General features: G+C 31.8%; 1 protein-coding gene across 1 annotated transcript; it reads left to right on the plus strand.

The window, feature by feature from the left end:
• Positions 1-14,661: 14,661 nt before the first annotated feature.
• LOC122849289 (RRP12-like protein) lies at positions 14,662-18,956 on the plus strand. Its single transcript, XM_044147970.1, has 3 exons — positions 14,662-16,351; positions 16,487-18,282; positions 18,552-18,956. The coding sequence occupies exons 1-3, from the start codon at positions 14,897-14,899 to the stop codon at positions 18,640-18,642; spliced, it is 3,342 nt and encodes a 1,113-aa protein (XP_044003905.1). The 5' UTR covers positions 14,662-14,896; the 3' UTR covers positions 18,643-18,956.
• The last annotated feature ends 422 nt before the right edge of the window (positions 18,957-19,378 follow it).

Below are 19,378 nucleotides of genomic sequence, written 5' to 3' on the forward strand. Positions count from 1 at the left end.
GACAGATTCTTACAGATTTTGGCAGATTATCACAGATTCTTACATTAACAATTTATTATCAACAAATGATTTTGGGGACATTTACATATATAAACTAAATTTCGAGGACGTAACTAAATATGTTGTTATCAGTTAGCCGACAATTGACGGGCCGACATAAAACTAATGATTGTAATCGATTGTAACCGATTTGCACTTCAATGTAACATATTTGTAATTATTTGTAACCCCCCTCATTAATTGTAATTCATTACCTGAAATTCTATGTTGCACTTAGCCGACAAATTATAAGGAACAGTTGTAAAAATTAATTTATGATTGGATTTTATAGGGAATCATTTGTACATTCGAAATATATATTTGTATTGTTTTTCCGAGGTAATTTAAAATTAATTACTAATTAAAATTATACGCATGCGCGTAGATTTCTTTTTCTATAGGGTTCTGACCTATTCGCCATGGCATCTGGTGGCACATAGTGAACTATTTCCAAATGATTGAAATCACATTGAAAATTTTATATGGTATAGTTTGTTAACCATAGCATACTATAGTAAAATCGTTTGGAATGCGCCATATTGCCTCACAGATAAGCTTTTACACAATAAATGTGTGCGTGACCGGTCAAACCGCGCCCATAGGTCAGATCCCTTGTATCAATTGAGATGACAGCTGTAAAAGATGGCGGCGGATGTTTATGGCTACTCCTTAGCCATTTTTCCTATAGCTTTTTATTTATTTAAACAATTTATGCAACAATTTGTCAATAGCTCTTTATTTATTCAAATAAATTAAATACTAGTTAATAAATTAAATAGCTATTGTTAATTCTTCCTTTCTCAGCTAAGGAGTAAATATTGCTCACTAGTTTATTTTTAAAGAATTTATTTAGCTAAAGAAATTAACTGGTAAGCCGAGCTAGTTTGTAATTAAAGAACTAGTAGTCTATTTAGTCTATTTTTCTATATTAATTGCTTAGCCATTTGCTAAATTTTTAAGCATGTCTTGCATAAAATTAACAGTATAATAATAATAATATGACAGACACACAGATTTACACACATGCAAACAAGATGGCCGCCAATGATATGCGCAATAGGTTTTTATTTTTGTCAGAGCTATGGACATATCTGTATATTTCTACCATGTTCACGCTAATATACAATTTGCCTTTGACTGGGGTACGTTCCAAAACCTTCGTTCGGTTTAGTATATCAAGATGACGGATTTCAGTGTTTTTTTGCGATTTTTTTTATCGTAATAATAAGTTAATCAATTATAATTATTATTGGTGAGAATAAAAAATAACTAATATTATTCTCCTTCCTCTACTAAAAATATATCAACTGACACTAATATAGAAAAGTTCACAGTGGTGTTTAAAATTTTCATATATTTGATTCGAATCACTGGGTGCATTCCTTTAATAAAAAATTTTTTTTCGTTTTGCAATTTCGCCCTGTAATACCGACTAAAAACTAGAAACAGAAACAACGACAAAAGTGATAAATTTTTCTATGCAATATTCCAGGCTTTACAGTTTACGATAATGTGTGGTACGACCTATGTGACAATAACAAACAATCACAACAAGTCAATTTTCTATTTATTTCAGTTTGATATAAACATTGAACAGTTTATCTAATAATTGGAAGCCAAAAAAAATAATGTCATGTGCCAGTACTGCCACTACAAGAAACAGCTTTTTCCTATAAAATTTTGGCCGGTATTACAGGGCGAAATTGCAAAACGAAAAAAAATTTTTTATTAAAGGGATGCACCCACTGCCATCTTGATATACCGAACCGAACGAGGTTTTGGAACGTACCCCTGCTTTCTTTCATGAACTCAGAAGGCACAGATGCGCAGAATTTTTTATTTAAAAAAATCGGCCGTGCATTGAAGCCGGCAACCGTTGGCATTATATTTATTTTAACATTAGTGTGTCAAATTTCATGTCATTCAGGATTCAGCATTTTGTTGTGTCAACCAATTGCAACTGAAAAACATAAACAATTTATTTAAAATATAATGGAATTACCCCAAAAAAAATTATGTTTACAAAACCAACAATTTCACTATTTTTAGGTCAGTACACAAATGTCAAGGAAAATAAAAATATAATACCAGCGCCAATGCACAGCCGTTTTTTTTTAAATAAATAATTCTGCGCATTTGCGCCTACGCGTGCGCTGATGGAGATCACATCGGGGGGAGCGTTCGATAGCTGGCCGGCACCCGTATTCACAGGGCATTACAATTTAGGGCTTTTTTCATCCACCGGTGACGCTCGTGGAGCTTTTATATGTAAAATCTATATAAAAAAAAATTTATAAGCCTCGAGACGTCTCTAGTCTTCATGGGCCAGCTTTCGAACGCTGCCCAGTGTTCTGAACACCGAGTTCATGAAAGAAAGCAGCCATGGGGTGCATTCCTTTAATTAAAAATTTTTTTTCGTTTTGCAATTTTGCCCTGTAATACCGACTAAAAACTAGAAACAGAAACAACGACAAAAGTGATAAATATCTCTATGCAATATTCCAGGCTTTTCAGTTTACGATAATGTGTGGTACGACCTATGTGACAATAACAAACAATCACAACAAGTCAATTTTCTATCTATTTCAGTTTGATATAAACATTGAACAGTTATCCATCTAATAATTGGAAGCCAAAAAAAATAATGTCATGTGCCAGTACTGCCACTACAAGAAACAGCTTTTTCCTATAAAATTTTGGCCGGTATTACAGGGCGAAATCGCAAAACGAAAAAAAATTTTTTATTAAAGGAATGCACCCTTTAATATTCGTGCTTCAATATTCCAATCTTATAGTCAGGAATGGGCATGTATAAGACATAATGTTTTAAACTATGTTTAAAACGATGTTTAAAACATAGTTTAAAACATCCTTAGTTTTATCCATATATTTAATACTACTATATTGCGCATAGGGTATGATTTTGTTCGGATTCATTACGGTGCAGACAATCTCTCTGTCGCAGTCATACTCCTCGACAAAAATCTTTTGCGCATGTCCGAATTATTATTCGAGTCGGGGCTCGGAAACATTCGGCGACGCACACAAATTCATTGTGTATACGTGTGAACCGAACAGATTATTCGGACATGCGCAAAAAATTTTTGTCGAGGAGTATGACTGCGACAGAGAGATTGTCTGCACCGTAATGAATCCGAACAGCCCACTTATGGGAAAGCATAGGCGATGCGCAATATAGTAGTATTAAATATATGGCATTTTAGCAAACTTGTATATCAAAAGCATGAATTACTGCAATCAGGGCTCTTGGCAACTTGAAATCATCAAAAGGAACCAAAATGAATTACTGCAATCCCGAAAAAGATCTCAGGAATTGATGTGACATATTTAGCACAAGCAGTAGCTAAGAAAAAAATGTAGCTAAGAAAAGGATGTAGCTAAGGAATTGATGTTGCTCAAAACATAATTTTTCTGGCCACATTAATCCCTTGTGGCTAAGGAATTAATGTTGCTCAAAACATAATTTTTCTGGCCACATTAATTCCTTAGCTACATCTTTTCCTTAGCTAGTCCTTTTCCTTGGACATTTTTATTTTTTTAAAACGAATAATATGTATTTTATTTGTTAAATAAATAAATGACTAAGAACAAGCAGTAGCTAAGGAAAAGATGTAGCTAAAAAAAATTATATGGTTAAAATTTGAGTTACTGAGAGATCACGTGGGTTTTATCCGTTTTATCCTGTTTTAAACGTTTTAAACGTTTTATCCATGGATAATTGTAAACAACTCAAAAACTCACAATATGCCCATCCCTGCTTATAGTAATTTACACGGCTTGGTTCCTTACATGAAGTATCCTGTATCTTACACTAGAGTGGGTATAATCAGAGTGGTGCCAATAGCGGGTTCAGGTCCGCCATATCCTGCTTGTTGTATGTAGTTCGTATAGCAGAGTGACGTTACTTCTGGGCAGCTTTTCGCCTTTGGCACCACTCTGCTTATACCCACTCTATCTTACACAAAGTTTACTGCGCCATCTTACACGAAACCTTAATTCCACAGTCGGTAATTCGAGAAATTCGACATTTTTTTATTAAATTTGGTGAATTGCTGAGAAATTAATCTTAGAAACATTGAGCAAAATTAAATAATCAAAAAGCTATTAGCAAATGTTGCTAAGGAAAGGATGTCACCAAATAAATTAATTCTTAGTTTGAATTAATGTCTCAGCAATATTTTACTGTTTATTTATGGAAAATGTTTCTAAGGAAAGGATGTTGCCAAATAAATTAATTCTCAGTCTATATTATTTTTACAGCATTATTTTCTATTAAAAAAAAAATTACTTTGTCAAAAAGCTGTAAAAATAATCTAGACTGTCAATTAATTTATTTGGTTACATCCTTCCCTTGGCAACATTTGCCAATAGTATTTCGATATATTGTAGCAAATGTCTAAGGGTTAATAAAAATTACTACGCAATTTATTCAGTTTTATATAGTTTTTAGCTATATTTGCCAAATTAAATTTAAATACTACGGGCCAGTTTTTTCATCCATAGTTATAGGAATCTGCTGGCTCGACATTAACTACCTCAGTCAACTAACTATCGGTTAAAAACATATACATGTAAGTTGACACTAGGTGCTTTCTTTTGTGTATTTTTTTTTTCCTGTTCATTTTCGCGCATGCGAAGTTTGCAACAGCGTAGGACATGAGGGGCTGGATCAGCCATATTTTAATTTTTATTTTTGAAAAATTATTTGTTCGACGCCACTGTTCTCTCAACAAGTTTGCATAACAGGCGCATGTGCATGATCATGCGCATGAAAGTGAAAAAAAATAAACACCCAAAAGAAAGCACCTACTATAAAAACATAATCCTTAGTTAGTATCTTACCTACCCAACACTGTTGCACAGAACCAGCACCCGTATTCACGGGGCAAAATTGTTCTCATTAGGGCTTTTTTTTTCCGCTGATGGCGCTTGACAAAATTTTTTTTATATAGATTTCATATAGAAAGGCTTCACAAACGCCGCCATCGGAAAAAAAAACGCCCCAATGAGAACATCCTCTGAATACGGGTGCCGTATTCACAGGGCATTACAATTTAGGGCTTTTTTCCTCCACTGGCGGCGCTGGTGAGCTTTTGTATGTGAAATCTATATAAAAAAAATTCGACAAGCGCCATCAGTGGTAAAAAAAAGCCCTAAATTGTATAAAATTTGCCCTGTGAATACGGGTGCTGAGGTACATTAATGAATTACTCCATGGTTTTGTGCTATAATAATCGCGCATGCGCATAAAATAACTCGTGTTTCCACGCTACAGAAGTCTCATGCAAGTTCTTGACTTCAAGACGCCGCTTTAAATACAGAAGCCCTACAAGCGCCACCGGTGAAGGAAAAAAGCCCTAAATTGTAATGCCTTGTGAACACGGGTGCCGCACTCCAATTCTGGATCAGCGTTGCCAACCATACCATAATTATGGTATGTTTACCATATTTTGATCTTCCATACCATATACCATAACGACTTTACCATATACCATAATTTAGTTGTAATGCTGATAGTGAGAGAACTTTCAGTAAAATTAACTTGGCTAAAACAAAAATAAGAAATAAATTAGCTGTTCCAACAATGCGTGGAATATTATTAGCTAGTCAACATGTTATTTCCAATTGAAATTGCATTAAATTTAAGCCATTCAAAGAAATGCTTTCACGTATGGCTACAAGTACTTTATATGATAAACCAAATGTTAAAGAAAAAGAAAATTATATTAATGATGATGATGATGAGTTATCGGGAGTTTCGTTTGATACAAACTAAATATTTTAATTATAAAAAAAATTAAACAATATATATTGTTTTTTAATTAAAACTGTATTTTACATTAAAGAGTACAAAAATTCATATGATAAAAATTTAAAAAAATTAATATGAAAAATTTCATTATTAATAAATAATTATACCTATTAATAAAAATAAGTAAATATGACTCAATAAATAAATAATAAAAAAAAAAAATTAATTGCATGGTTTCATTTAATTTATTTCAATAAAAAATTTAAAATTTCCTTTTTTACCATAATGGTATCCATTTTACCATATTTTCCCCTACTTCATACCATGTTGCTGTTTGTTGGCAACGCTGTTCTGGATAGCTATTCTCGACATAGTTATCCCCTGGGGTACGTTCCAAAACCTCCGTTTGGTTCGGTATATCAAGATAGCGGCGATTCTACCCAGCAATTAAGATAGCAAGAAGACTAGAGACCAGGAGAGTCAACTCCCTGTAGTGGGGGATAGGCTGGATGGGACCAAAAACGTCGTAAACTTTTACACAGGGGCAGGCTTTATAAAAACGCCGTTTCAGCGCTGTTGTCGACCCACGAACCACGCACACATGCACACATGTATTGAATATAATACATAAAATACATATACTTAATAAATTAACAGTCTATTTAAATTAATTCCTTAATAACTTGCCACCAATATTTTTTTATTTATCATAGAAAATATGATATAGACTACAAATTAAATTATTTGGCTGAATCCTTTTCTTAGCAAAATTTGCCAATAGCTATTTTATTAATGAATTATGCCAAAAATAGCTGAGGAAATAATGTAACCAACTAAATAAATTGAGAGTCGAGATTAATTTCTCGGCAATATTTTATATGATGAATCAAAATATTGGTGGCAAATAATTGAAGAATTAATTTAGACTGTTGATTAATTTATTTGGTTCCATCCTTTTTTTAGAAAATATTTTCCATAATTAATCAATTAAATAGATATTAGAACATGTATCTAAGGGAAAGATGTGGCCAAATAAATTTATATGTTGTCTAGATTAATTTCTTGGCAACATTTTCTATAATAAATTAAAATATTTGTAGCGAATAGTTGAGCAATTTTTTTAGACTACGAAATAATTTATTTAGCTACATCCTTCTTTTAGCAAAAATTATTACATACAATCAATTAATTGCATTGTATAAATTTAGATAACAAACTTGTGGCGTATTTTGATATCAAATTGATATACGTAAAATAGAACAAATCAGCATTAAAATATCAACAACAATTGTGAACAATTTTGGTTCGCGAGACGCGAAAAATTATTGGAATCGTCTGTGAGAATTTGCGATTTACAAAAATTTTTGTTTAATAATAAAATTATAATCTTTTAATAATTATAGGCATATTAGATTTTTTAATTAGAAAATGATCATTTTTTGGTTTTTTTTACAAAACTAATACATTTAATCAGTTTCCCACGTATTTGGTATTTTTATAACTCGAATTCTCACAGACGATTCTCATTATTTATTTTGTCAAAATTTATTCAAAAAAAAAAATCTAATATGCCTAAAATTATTAAAATATTATAACTTTAATATTGAACAAAAATTTTTATTAATAAAATGCTCTTTTTTTATATTAAATACAAAATAAAAATATACTGTCGTACGTCTGTCGGATTTGTGTCGGAATTGTGTCGGATTTACAATTCTCACAGTCGTGTGTCGGAATTGTGTGAGAATTGTAAAATCTCACAGTCGTGTACAGATGATTCTGACAGCTAACCTCACTTTTAATACATAAACAGAATTGAGTTTTTTCAATAAAAAAATTATTTAAAAAAAATTCTAATGTGTCTTAAATTATAAAAATATTATTTAGAAATTTTTAGACATAATATTTTATTTTTTAAATGCTTCTTACTATTTATTTTTGTGACTTAGAAATTCTTATAGTCGTGTGTCGGTTTTGTGTCGTTTTTGTATGAGATCAGTGCACAATCCGACTATCGGCATTTTCGCTAGGGACTCCCTGTAGTGGGGGATAGGCTGGCACATGTATTATTTATTCAATAATAATAAATGTTATTAACGCGCAAGTTTACTACTGTATAACATAACCATTTTAACTGTCAAAAAGATTACTCCAAAATATTGAGTAGTATTATAAACTATCAATTAATATTAATATTAATAATTTTTTTCATTCAATTTTTGTATTGGCTTTGTGAAGATAAAGTTTTTGTAATAAAATATAAGTGTTTCAGCACAAGTAAGTATGATGAGAAAATGCTCTTTTTTAAATTGTTTATTGAATAATAATTGTAGTGCCTTTTTTTTAAATATAAATAATTAATTTTGTTCAAGATGGAGAAAACCAGAATTATGAAAAACCAAAAGAAAAAAAAAGTTATAAAAAAACTTTTCAAACAGCTGCAAGACAACGAAGAAATCATTAAGTTGCCTAACAAAATGTGGCTAACTGCTGTAGCCCCTGATAAGCGAATATTGTATTCTAAATTTGAGCCTGATTATAGTACTTCTTTAAATATTGTTGTTTATCCTAACATGAAGGTTGAAATAACCTATGGCAGAGAAACAATTGACTGGATACAATGTGATCCTCCAAAAACAGTGAAAGATGTGCAAGGAATTGTTAATGCAATTAACACAGTACCATCAATGTTAGAAAAAACACAATCTTAAAATAAGCCAATTTACGTCAAACGTAATATATTTCATCAATTGTACAATAATAATTTAGGCAACAAGACTTTAAAAATTCTAAGAATTCCATTTGAATATAGGTATAAGGCACTAAATACAATCAATTGTATATATATATAGATATTAATAATCTCAGCAAGAATAAAATGCAAACAGTTGTTTTTTAAAAACAATTTATTATTAATTTTCGAAAGCGCCTCTCTGTGGCCAAATGTACAAGCCTTTTTTCACGACATATTTTGTCCCATTTCCAATGTACATAGTTGACTCTCCTGGTCTCTAGTCTTCTTGCTGTCAACTCTGGGTTTAACCTCACTTTTCCTTTTTACAATAATCAAGTCTCTCTGGACTGAATATAACATACCCACCCTGGTGGAAATATTTCTCCAAATTTTCTACGAATTTTCTACGAACTTTCTTCGAACTTTAACCAATTTTCTACGAATTATTGCAAATTTTATACGAACTTTAACGAATTATTACGAATTTCTACGAAATTGACCCATGCGGAGAAAAAGTTCTGAAACATCTTCGAAAGATTTTTGCGTAATCTTTACCACTCCTAGGACTTGCATCAACTACAAATTATAGTATTGATTGTTATACCCATAATTATTTGAAATTTATCACTGATAATTCTTATTTTTTAGAAAAATGTTTGAAAAATATTAATACAATAAAAATTAAAGTTGTTATGATGTTTACCTTTTTCACTGTCTTTTTTCATTCACAAATTTTTCAGTTGACACTACGATTGAATTTTTGTTAACATAATTTAATTATTCATATTTTTTTGACATTAAATAAATAATATTTATTGTTAATATTATTTATGATAAATTAATATTTTTATTGTTGAAAATTAAAAAATTTAATAAATAATACATAGTACATACGCAGTATGAAGTACGCGCCGCTTTTTGTGCGCAGGCTCCTCCTTTTTTTAGTTAAAAACCGAAAAACTTTTAACCGCCTGTTATTAACCGACTCACATTGATTTTTGGAACGTACCCCTAATATGGCATTTAACTTTCAAGTCCAGCAGTCCAATTCACAGGGCAAATTTTTTACAATTTAGGGCTATTTTTTGCCGCTGATGGCGCTTGTAAAATTTTTTTTATATAGATTTTATATACAAAAGCTTTACAAGCGCCGTCAGTGGAGGAAAAAAGCCCTAAATTGTAATGCCCTGTGAATTGGACTGCAGCAGTCCAATTGACAGGGCAAATTTTTTACAATTTAGAGCTTATTTTTGCCCTTCTTGTGCATCCCTCAAATCACACACACAATTAAAAGAAAAATAAACGATGTAATTCGAGTGCTTCCGAATTTACTTCGAGCAAGAAGACTAGAAACTAGGTCTCTAGTCTTCTTGACTTCGAGATAGCCGAAATCAGCTGAAAATTGAAATCAGCTGAAATTAACATGCTCGGGAGCACTCGGTTTACATCGTTTATTTTTTTATAAATGTATGTGTGACTTAAGGTTGCTTCCAAGTTCCATCGCCGTACCAATATTTATGCCACGAAGGGCACGTATATTAATAGGTGCGTTCTTTCGTCAATTTTTTGTTGACGCATCATGACCGCGCATTTGCGCAAAAGCTGAAAAAGCACGTAAGTTTTTAATTGTTTGTAAGTGTGAGTAACGCACACATGTATACTTTAAAAATTTTACTTGATTCTACGACTTTTGCGCAAATGCGCGGTCATGATGCGCCAACAAAAAATTGACGAAAGAACGCACCTAATAACGCTATTTTTTATTCCCGTGTCCTGAAATTTTTGTGGCGCCGCTGATGAAAAAACCAAGTTCTTTAGTAGTATGTGTGTGCGCGGCAACACACTAGCAAACAAAGTTTACGTCGTACGCCAAAACCATGCTTGTGTTCATGTCAGTGTGCCGCGGATCTAGCAAAATTTAGAAGTTTAAAAGTTAAATATTTATTAAAAGAAAAAGAAGAAAAAATTGAAATAATTATCAAAATTTTGTCTTGTCCAGGGCTACAATCTGATAGTAAATGTACAGTTTTAAATCAACACAAAAAAAAGTTATTTGTAAAAACATAAGGTAACGCGTATACCTTGTGTGTTAAAGTTGTCAACTTTGACAGTAAATATCTCGAAAAAAGCAAACAAGAAAAAATTCAAAAAAATTCACAATATAGATAATTGGGTGCATTCCTTTAATAAAAAATTTTTTTTCGTTTTGCAATTTCGCCCTGTAATACCGGCCAAAATTTTATAGGAACTGAAATAAATAGAAAATTGACTTGTTGTGATTGTTTGTTATTGTCACATAGGTCGTACCACACATTATCGTAAACTGTAAAGCCTGGAATATTGCATAGAAAAATTTATCACTTTTGTCGTTGTTTCTGTTTCTAGTTTTTAGTCGGTATTACAGGACGAAAAAAAATTTTTTATTAAAGGAATGCACCCATTATTTCATTTAGAAAATAAGCCAAAAAAATCGAAAGTCTATCAATAATTCAGATATTCGGAATCAACCGTAAGGAACGAATGGAAGGGGAAATAAAGGCTTCAAGATAAAATACTCAGATCCAAACATTCAGTAGCTCGCCTGTAGTCATGAATTACATTTAGCAAAGAGGTTTGACAAGAAGTTTTTCAAGCGCCGCCATCGCAAATTTATTTTGCCCTGTGAATTGGACTGCGGGTGCGGCACCCGGGGTGCGTTCCGTGGCTACCCAGTCCGTACGAACTTCACAATGGCGACGAAAAAAATGAAAATTCTAATAATGTTAAAAGTTACTATGATACATCACTATAGCCAGAGCAAGCCAAAGAGAAGGCCAGAGATTTATAAAAACTTAAAATATTAAGTATTACTATTTTTTTCAGGTTATTAAGTTGACAGAGTTTCTATTTAATTATTTCAAATCTGTCGAATAAATTGGCTAAAGTCAAATTTGATCAGATTATTTTCAAATGAAAAAAATCAGGTCTACCACAACAAAGGATCAAAATATTTCCAAACCCCGTCATTTTTAAGTTCGTACGGACTGGATAGCCACGGAACGCACCCCCGTATTCACAGGGCAAATTTTATACAATTTAGGGCTTTTTTTGCCACTGATGGCGCTTATAAAATTTGTTTTATATAGATTTCACATACACAAGCTTCACAAGCGCCACCAGTCGATGAAAAAAGTCTTAAATTGAAATGCCCTGCACCCGTATTCAGAGAATGTTCTCATCAGGGCGTTTTTTTTCCGATGGTGGCGCTTGTGAAGCTTTTCTATGTAAAATCTATATAAAAAGTTCACAAGCGCCGCCATCAGAAAAAAGAAGCCCTAATGAGAACATCCTCTGAATACGGGTGCTGTGCATACGGGTGCACAGTGATGGGTAAATGGTCGATTTTTGAGGTTTCTTACACTTACAGTAAGATACTGTAAGATACTGTAAGAAACTGTAAGATACCTGAGACGCCATTTTTGAACATTCTTACCGACTGTCGACTCGACAATTAGCTGTCATTGCTCGATATATGTTGGCACATGTATTTTATTTGTTAAATAAATATATAAGATACCAAGGTACAGTGTTGGGTAGGTAAGATACCTTGGTATCTTACATGGGTAAGATACATGTAAGATACTGTATCTTACATCATTGGTTTCATACATCGAGGTATCTTACACTGCGTTCTCAGCGCCTCCTATGATTTTTTGGTGGAACCTTCATGCCACAATTTTTTTTTTAATTTAATAAATACATAAATAATGTCATGTGCCAGTACTGCCACTACAAGAAACAGCTTTTACCTATAAAATTTTGGCCGGTATTACAGGGCAAAATTGCAAAACGAAAAAAAAATTTTTATTAAAGGAATGCACCCCAGGTCTTTTATTTATTAAATAAATAAAAATCCCAAAAACAAGCAGTAGCTAAGGAAAAGATGGAGCTAAGGAATTACAGTTGCTGCAGTGGATATAAGGAATTATTTTTTGAGCAACTGTAATTCCTTAGCCACGCATCTTTTCCTTAGCTACTGCTCTTCCTTGGACATTTTTATTTATTTTATGAATAAAATACATGTAAATTTATTTTTTAAAAATACAAATGTCCAAGGAAAAGCAGTAGCTAAGGAAAAGATGTAGCTAAGGAATTAAGGTTGCCAAAGAATTATGTTTCAAGGAAATAATGTTGCTTAAAATATAATTCTTTGGCAACCTTAATTCCTTAGCTACATCTTTTCCTTAGCTACTGCTTTTCCTTGAACATTTTTATTTATTTCAAATAAAATTACATGTATATTATTTATTTGATAAATAAAACTGTCCAAGAAAAAGCAGTAGCTAAGGAAAAGATGTCGCTGAGGAATTACAGTTGCCAAAAAAATTCTGTTTCAAGCAAAATTAATTTCTTAAAACATAATTGTTTAGCAACATTAATTTCTGAGCTATATCTTTTCTTAGCCACTGCTTCTTCTTGATATCTTATATATTTATTTAACAAATAAAAATTAAAATACATGTGCCAACATATATCGAGCAATGACAGCTAATTGTCGAGTCGACAGTCGGTAAGAATGTTCAAAAATGGTGTCTCAGGTATCTTAAAGTTTCTTACAGTATCTTACAGTATCTTCCTGTAAGTGTAAGAAACCTCAAAAATCGACCATTTACCCATCACGGCTCCATATACTTGGTTGGCAGGATTATGAAAAATAAAAAACTGAGATATAGAATCGTTTGGGAATGATTTGGGAACGTTTGGGAAATGATTCTCATAATTTAGGAATGCTTAGTTTAATTAATAATTAATAATTAAAGAATGGGCTAAAATTCACTAGATGTATGCGCACAAGCATATTGCGCATGAAGCATGCATTTACACTGCAATCATTGCTATTCACTGAAATATAGTAAAACTGCAGTCCAATTCACAGGGCATTACAATTTAGGGCTTTTTTCCTCCACTGGCGGCGCTTGTAGAGCTTTTGTATGTGAAATCTATATAAAAAAAATTTTACAAGCGCCATTACCGGCAAAAAAAGCCCTAAATTGTAAAAAATTTGCCCTGTGAATTGGACTGCAGCACCCGTATTCAGAGGATGTTCTCATTAGGGCGTTTTTTTTCCGATGGTGGCGTTTGTGAAGCTTTTCTATATGAAATCTATATAAAAAAAATTTTGTCAAGCGCCATCAGCGGAAAAAAAAGCCCTAATGAGAACAATTTTGCCCCGTGAATACGGGTGCTGGAAGCCGAACTTAGCGTCGCCGAGAGAGAGATTCAATGGATGGGCTTTTGTCCTTGTCGGTACAGTCACGTCAACTAAAGTTGGTTAAGACTGTACTGAAATATAATGTAACTTTTATATCGTGTAGTACTAGTTTGTTTTGACGTTGACTGTACAAGATTTAATGTGCGCATGCGTGAGTGAGAGGGAAAGCCATTCAATATATTGCTATCTCTAGCGACACTCCGTGCATTGGCTAGGCATAGGAGTTCACCTTCCAGCAGTCCAATTCACAGGGCAAATTTTATACAATTTAGGGCTTTTTTTGGCCGCTGATGGCGCTTGTCAAATTTTTTTTATATAGATTTCACATACAAAAGCTCTACAAGCGCCGCCAGTAGAGGAAAAAAGCCCTAAATTGTAATGCCCTGTGAATTGGACTGCAGTTTTATTATATTTCAGTGTTGCTATTCGCCATCTTCAAATTAGCAAACTTGCATTGTGGATACTCTCCTTAAGGCCAGGTGCTTAACTTCTAGCGACTGAAGGAGGCGTTTGCGATTGCAGTGTAAATGCATGCTTCATGCGCAATATGCTTGTGCGCATACATCTAGTGAATTTTAGCCCATTCTTTAATTATTAATTATTAATTAAACTAAGCATTCCTAAATTATGAGAATCATTTCCCAAACGTTCCCAAATCATTCCCAAACGATTCTATATCTCAGTTTTTTATTTTTCATAATCCTGCCAACCAAGTATATGGAGCCACCCATCACTGCCAAGGTATCTTACCTACCCAACACTGCGGGTGCAGGAATGTAATTCATTGTGGTTACTTCTGATGATAGTTCCAAGTTTCGCCGCTAGAGGGAGATGTTTTATACAACTGAATAAAACTAAGGGTGTTTTAAACCATGTTTTATACATGCCCATCCCTGCAGGTGCTGTAGTGCATGTAGTTTCACTCTTTTAACTTTTTGGTCTAAACTCTAAAGTCTAAACACGTGTTTCCCCGTCATATGCATACATAGTACATATTAATATCCAGTCTTAAAAATTTGATTCCAAATGAACAACAAATAAATGCAAAGAAATTTTATTATTTATTGAAATTTATTGTGAGTTGTTAATTAATTATAAAATGGTAAAACTCATTCCAGGCATGTATCATAAAAAAATAGGCAAACAACATTTAAAAGGCCAAAGTTTGTTATCCAATCGAAAGTTAAAAAAAATCGTAAAAGGACCGGCATGGTTTTATCCTGAAAAACCGAGTAAAGATAAAACGAGTAATTCTTCGATTTCTGATTCAAAAGCCACAAATAAAAAAATTGATACACCGTCAACCACAACAACTGCAAAAATCTTGGATTCATACGCAAGTAAATATTGTAAGTGTTCCAATACTGCCTTCAGCCAATTTTTAAATCACTTTCAACAATCATCAGTTATCCAAAATGAAATGTTAGCAATATTGTCAGCAGTAGTTTCAGTGATAACCCAAAACGAAAGTAACGAATCGTCCAGTGAATACTATTCAGCTTTGATGAAAACGTTAGATCAGGCAGAAACAGATCAATCAATATTGGCAACACTTTCACTTCTTAAAATGTTGTTAAGTACGGTACCTAAGAAAATGTTACAAAGCCAATTTAACGAGGCTAGTCAGACGTTTATTGGAATATTAAAAAAATATTCATCCATCTCAGATAATCACTTAATTATTCGGCATTGTATTGAATGTTTAACAGTATTACTCCTAGCACAAGCTGCTGAAACACTAAATAATGATTTGGTGACTGTTATTTATGATAAAATATTAACATTCATTGTTCATACGAAGCCTAAGATACGAAAAGTAGCTCAACATTCGATTTGTCTTATTTTGAAAAATTTGAATTCAACTGATACCGATAAATCAACAAACTGTTGTCAATTTGTTTTACGAGTTGCAGATTACTGTGTTTTGACTTTAAAAAGTTCCCAAGAATCAGAAAAATCTTGCATTAATAATACTAAAATTCTTCATGTTCTGGCATTTTTAAAAGACATCATTCCTATGATGCCACCAAAGCGTGTTAAAGTGATTAGTAAGGAATTGTTAAATATCTTGAGATCAAAAAATACGATGTTAACTTCATGTTGTCTTCAAACTCTACACAGTTTATTTACCTCTCAAACACTTGTTCTTTCTTCACAATTCAGTACACGGATTATTAGCACTCTATATGATTATCAACTGAAAACAGGAGAATCAGATGCAACTTTGGCTTGGCTGGCTGTCATACAACAAGCAATGTGTAACGTGGCAAAAAATGATCTCGAAGAATGTTCTCTTATTTTATTCAAAATTTTGACAAAAATGATAGAACTCTGGAAGTTTGATGATGAGAAAATTGTATATACATTAAATGACAGTATCAATATAGTAATTCAAGAGTGTCTAACTCCAATGTGTATTAATAATGCTATTGCCAAGAAATACAAAGATATACTGAGAAAAATAATTCAATTAGCTCATGAAGGGTTAAAGGACAAATCTATTGATCATTCAGTCAGACTTCATACTTTAATTTTTATTAAAACTCTGTATCAGGTAAAAATTATTTTTATATTTTTTAATCATCTTCTGTTAATTAATTCTCTTTTATACGTAAATTTTTTTTCAAAGAAGTTTGATCGTGTATGATTATCAAACGATAAAAATTAAAACTCAGTTTTTTTTTTGCAGGTGATCGGACGTACTTGTGCCCCAGAAATGGCTCAATGCTTAACAAGCCTAGCTGATCTACATGATTGTCACAACTCAAAATACTCAACTTGCGTAGAAAATGCTATTGAAGCTGCAGTGAAATCACTTGGACCAGAACTGGTCCTTTCAAAAATACCTCTAAAAACACCAGAAGGTGATTTTGATAATCGACGTATTTGGCTTCTGAGTGTCCTTAGTAACGCTATAAATGAATCAACATTATCCTATTTTCGGGATGCCATTTTACCACTGGCTATGATGTGTGACAATAAATCAATTGACCTTCAAGATAATAATGACCAATCTCGTGCTCATACTTATAAAACACTTTACAACAAAATATGGAGTTTACTCCTAGGATTTTGTAATAATCCAATAGACATTAAAAGTAATTTCAAAACTATTGCCAATATTCTTAGTCTAGCAATCACAGACAAAAAAGACTTACGAATGGTAGTGGTACAGTCGTTAAAAAAATTAATAATAATTTCAATTGAAAAAAAGGCTGTAGAAGATATTCAGGAACTCAAAAAATTTTCAAGTGTTTATTTGCCAAGTTTGATTGACTGTTATATAACCAAAACAAATGACAGTGACGAAGAGACTCATAGATGTGCTGTTCTTGATCTTATAAAACTTTATTTATCAATCTCATCAAAAGACACAATTGGAAAAATATTTGTTGAAATTTTTAGGCGGCTTGATGTATTTGAAACCGATGATTTTTTAAAAGACGCACTATTTGATTTAATTCAAGTTTTGATCAATTTTATCGATGGAAATAAACTTGAAAATATTTATGAGAAATGTGGTTTAATGATAAATGATAAAATGAATTCTAAAGATCAACAAAAATGGTACAAAATCCTAGAAGAAATTCTTTTGAGTCAATCAGAATTCTGTCACAAATTTGTTGAAGAAAACCGTGAAAAAATTCAAAAAATGTTCGTTGAAGCAAGTGAAAATATGATAGCGGTATCGAAAGAAAATCGTCTATATTGTCTTCGGTGCTTAATTAAAAGTCATCCAAAATTACAAAAAACGAATTTTTTAAAATCAATTATTCCCGAAATAGTTATGTGCGTTAAAGAATATGATGAAACTTGTCGGAAAGTCTCATACGAATTATTAAATGAAATTGCTGATAAATTTGAAACAAATGTAGAGTTTTTTGAAGAGTACATTAGTATGTTGATTGTTGGAGGTGATCCAAGCTACGTTTCATCAAGTTTATTAGGACTTACTGGAATCATTTTCAAATATCATAGTTTAATTAGTGATAATAAATTAGCAGAAATTGTAAAATACTTAAGTACTTTGATTACCGGAACATCAAGAGAAATTATAAACTCTGTAATTGGACTTTTAAAAGTCTTAACAACATCATTATCAATTACCTCCCTTCGTTTCCTGCTGACAATAATTATGAAATGTTTTACTGTCATGACTGACGATTGCAAACGCCACTTTCGTAAAAAGATTAGTGATATTTTATTAAAATTGGTCAAGAAGTTTGATTTTAAAACTATCTCTAAAATGGTACCATTGTCAGATGAAGCGACACATAGAAGGCTTGAAAGTATTGAACAAAATAATTTAAATAATAAGGACGAAAATTGTTTAAAAAATAAAAACAATCGAAATTTAATATCGGCAGAAGGGAAAAAAAGAAAAAGAGAATTTAATAATGATAATGATGATCATCAAAAAAAAAGTCTCAAAGCTGACAAGACACTTGAATTGAAACCATTGCGTCGGTCGACGTTGAATAAAAAGTATGTATCCAAATTTTTTGTCGTTAACGAAAATTATAAAGAAAATATAAAATAAACAATGAAAAGTATGCAATTAACAAAAGTCAACAATAAGAAGTATGCAGTTAACAAAAATTATAAACAAAATATAAAGTTGACTACATACTTCTCATTGTTGATTTTTGTTAATTGCATACTTTTTATTGTTAATTTCTGTTGTTAGTTTTGTTAATTGTTAATATCGTTGATTTCTTTTGTTAATTGCATACTTTTTATTCATTGTGTTTCAGAAAAAAATTGAAAAATGCTGCCAAAATCAAGAATGACAATTCTGGAATGAAAAGAAGAATTACTGTTGACGGGAAAAAACATAGGAAATAATATACACTTTGAGATATTTCATTGCTTAGGTTTTTTGGAATTATATAGCATAATATAGCTTTTAAAAAAATAGAAACTTTTGTATCATACTAAATATTTATTATAACTACCTCCTGAATTGAATGAAGTATTCGAATTTAACGTTTGTATTTAGACACGAAATAAGCACAATAACAACTCCGGATTTGTAATATTATACGCTTAAATGTTTGCCAAAAGTCGGAGGTTTTTTTTGTCAATTTTGATAAATTTTGAAAATATTTTACGAAATTTGTCAAATTTTCTCAAATTTTTAGTGTTCCGTAGGACACTTATGTTTTTTTTCACTTTTCGTGTGACTTTTTGTTATTTCGCGATAAAAATGAAAGTTATGAATCGAATTGGCTTCTACGATGCCCATTATGTTCCATTTTTTTTCCCAAAAGCAATCATCATTTTTATTTTTAATTTTTGGGCCTTATCAGATTTGATAGTGCCATTTTTCAACAGGGCCCAATTTCAAATATTGACCGATCAATTCCGGCATTGTTTCAATCGACGACGCTTCATCTGTAGACATTACGATATTTTTTTGAAATTTACCGGTCGTTTATTTTTTTTTTATTAAACAACAGAAATAAACAACATTAGAAAATAAAACAAAACAAAAAAAATAGTCATTTATTTTACAATAAAATGAAAAAACAAATCGAACAACAGGAAAAAAAATAAAAAATCCTAGTGAACACTTAGGGTG

The sequence above is a fragment of the Aphidius gifuensis genome, linkage group LG2, assembly GCF_014905175.1.
Source record: "Aphidius gifuensis isolate YNYX2018 linkage group LG2, ASM1490517v1, whole genome shotgun sequence".
Lineage (NCBI taxonomy): Eukaryota > Metazoa > Arthropoda > Insecta > Hymenoptera > Braconidae > Aphidius > Aphidius gifuensis.

Coding starts and splice junctions, on each gene's coding strand:
- LOC122849289 (XM_044147970.1), top strand. CDS start 14,897: ATGGTAAAACTCATTCCAGGCATGTATCATAAAAAAATAGGCAAACAA. Junction 16,352..16,486: donor TTATTAAAACTCTGTATCAG/GTAAAAATTATT, acceptor TTTTTTTTGCAG/GTGATCGGACGTACTTGTGC. Junction 18,283..18,551: donor CGGTCGACGTTGAATAAAAA/GTATGTATCCAA, acceptor ATTGTGTTTCAG/AAAAAAATTGAAAAATGCTG.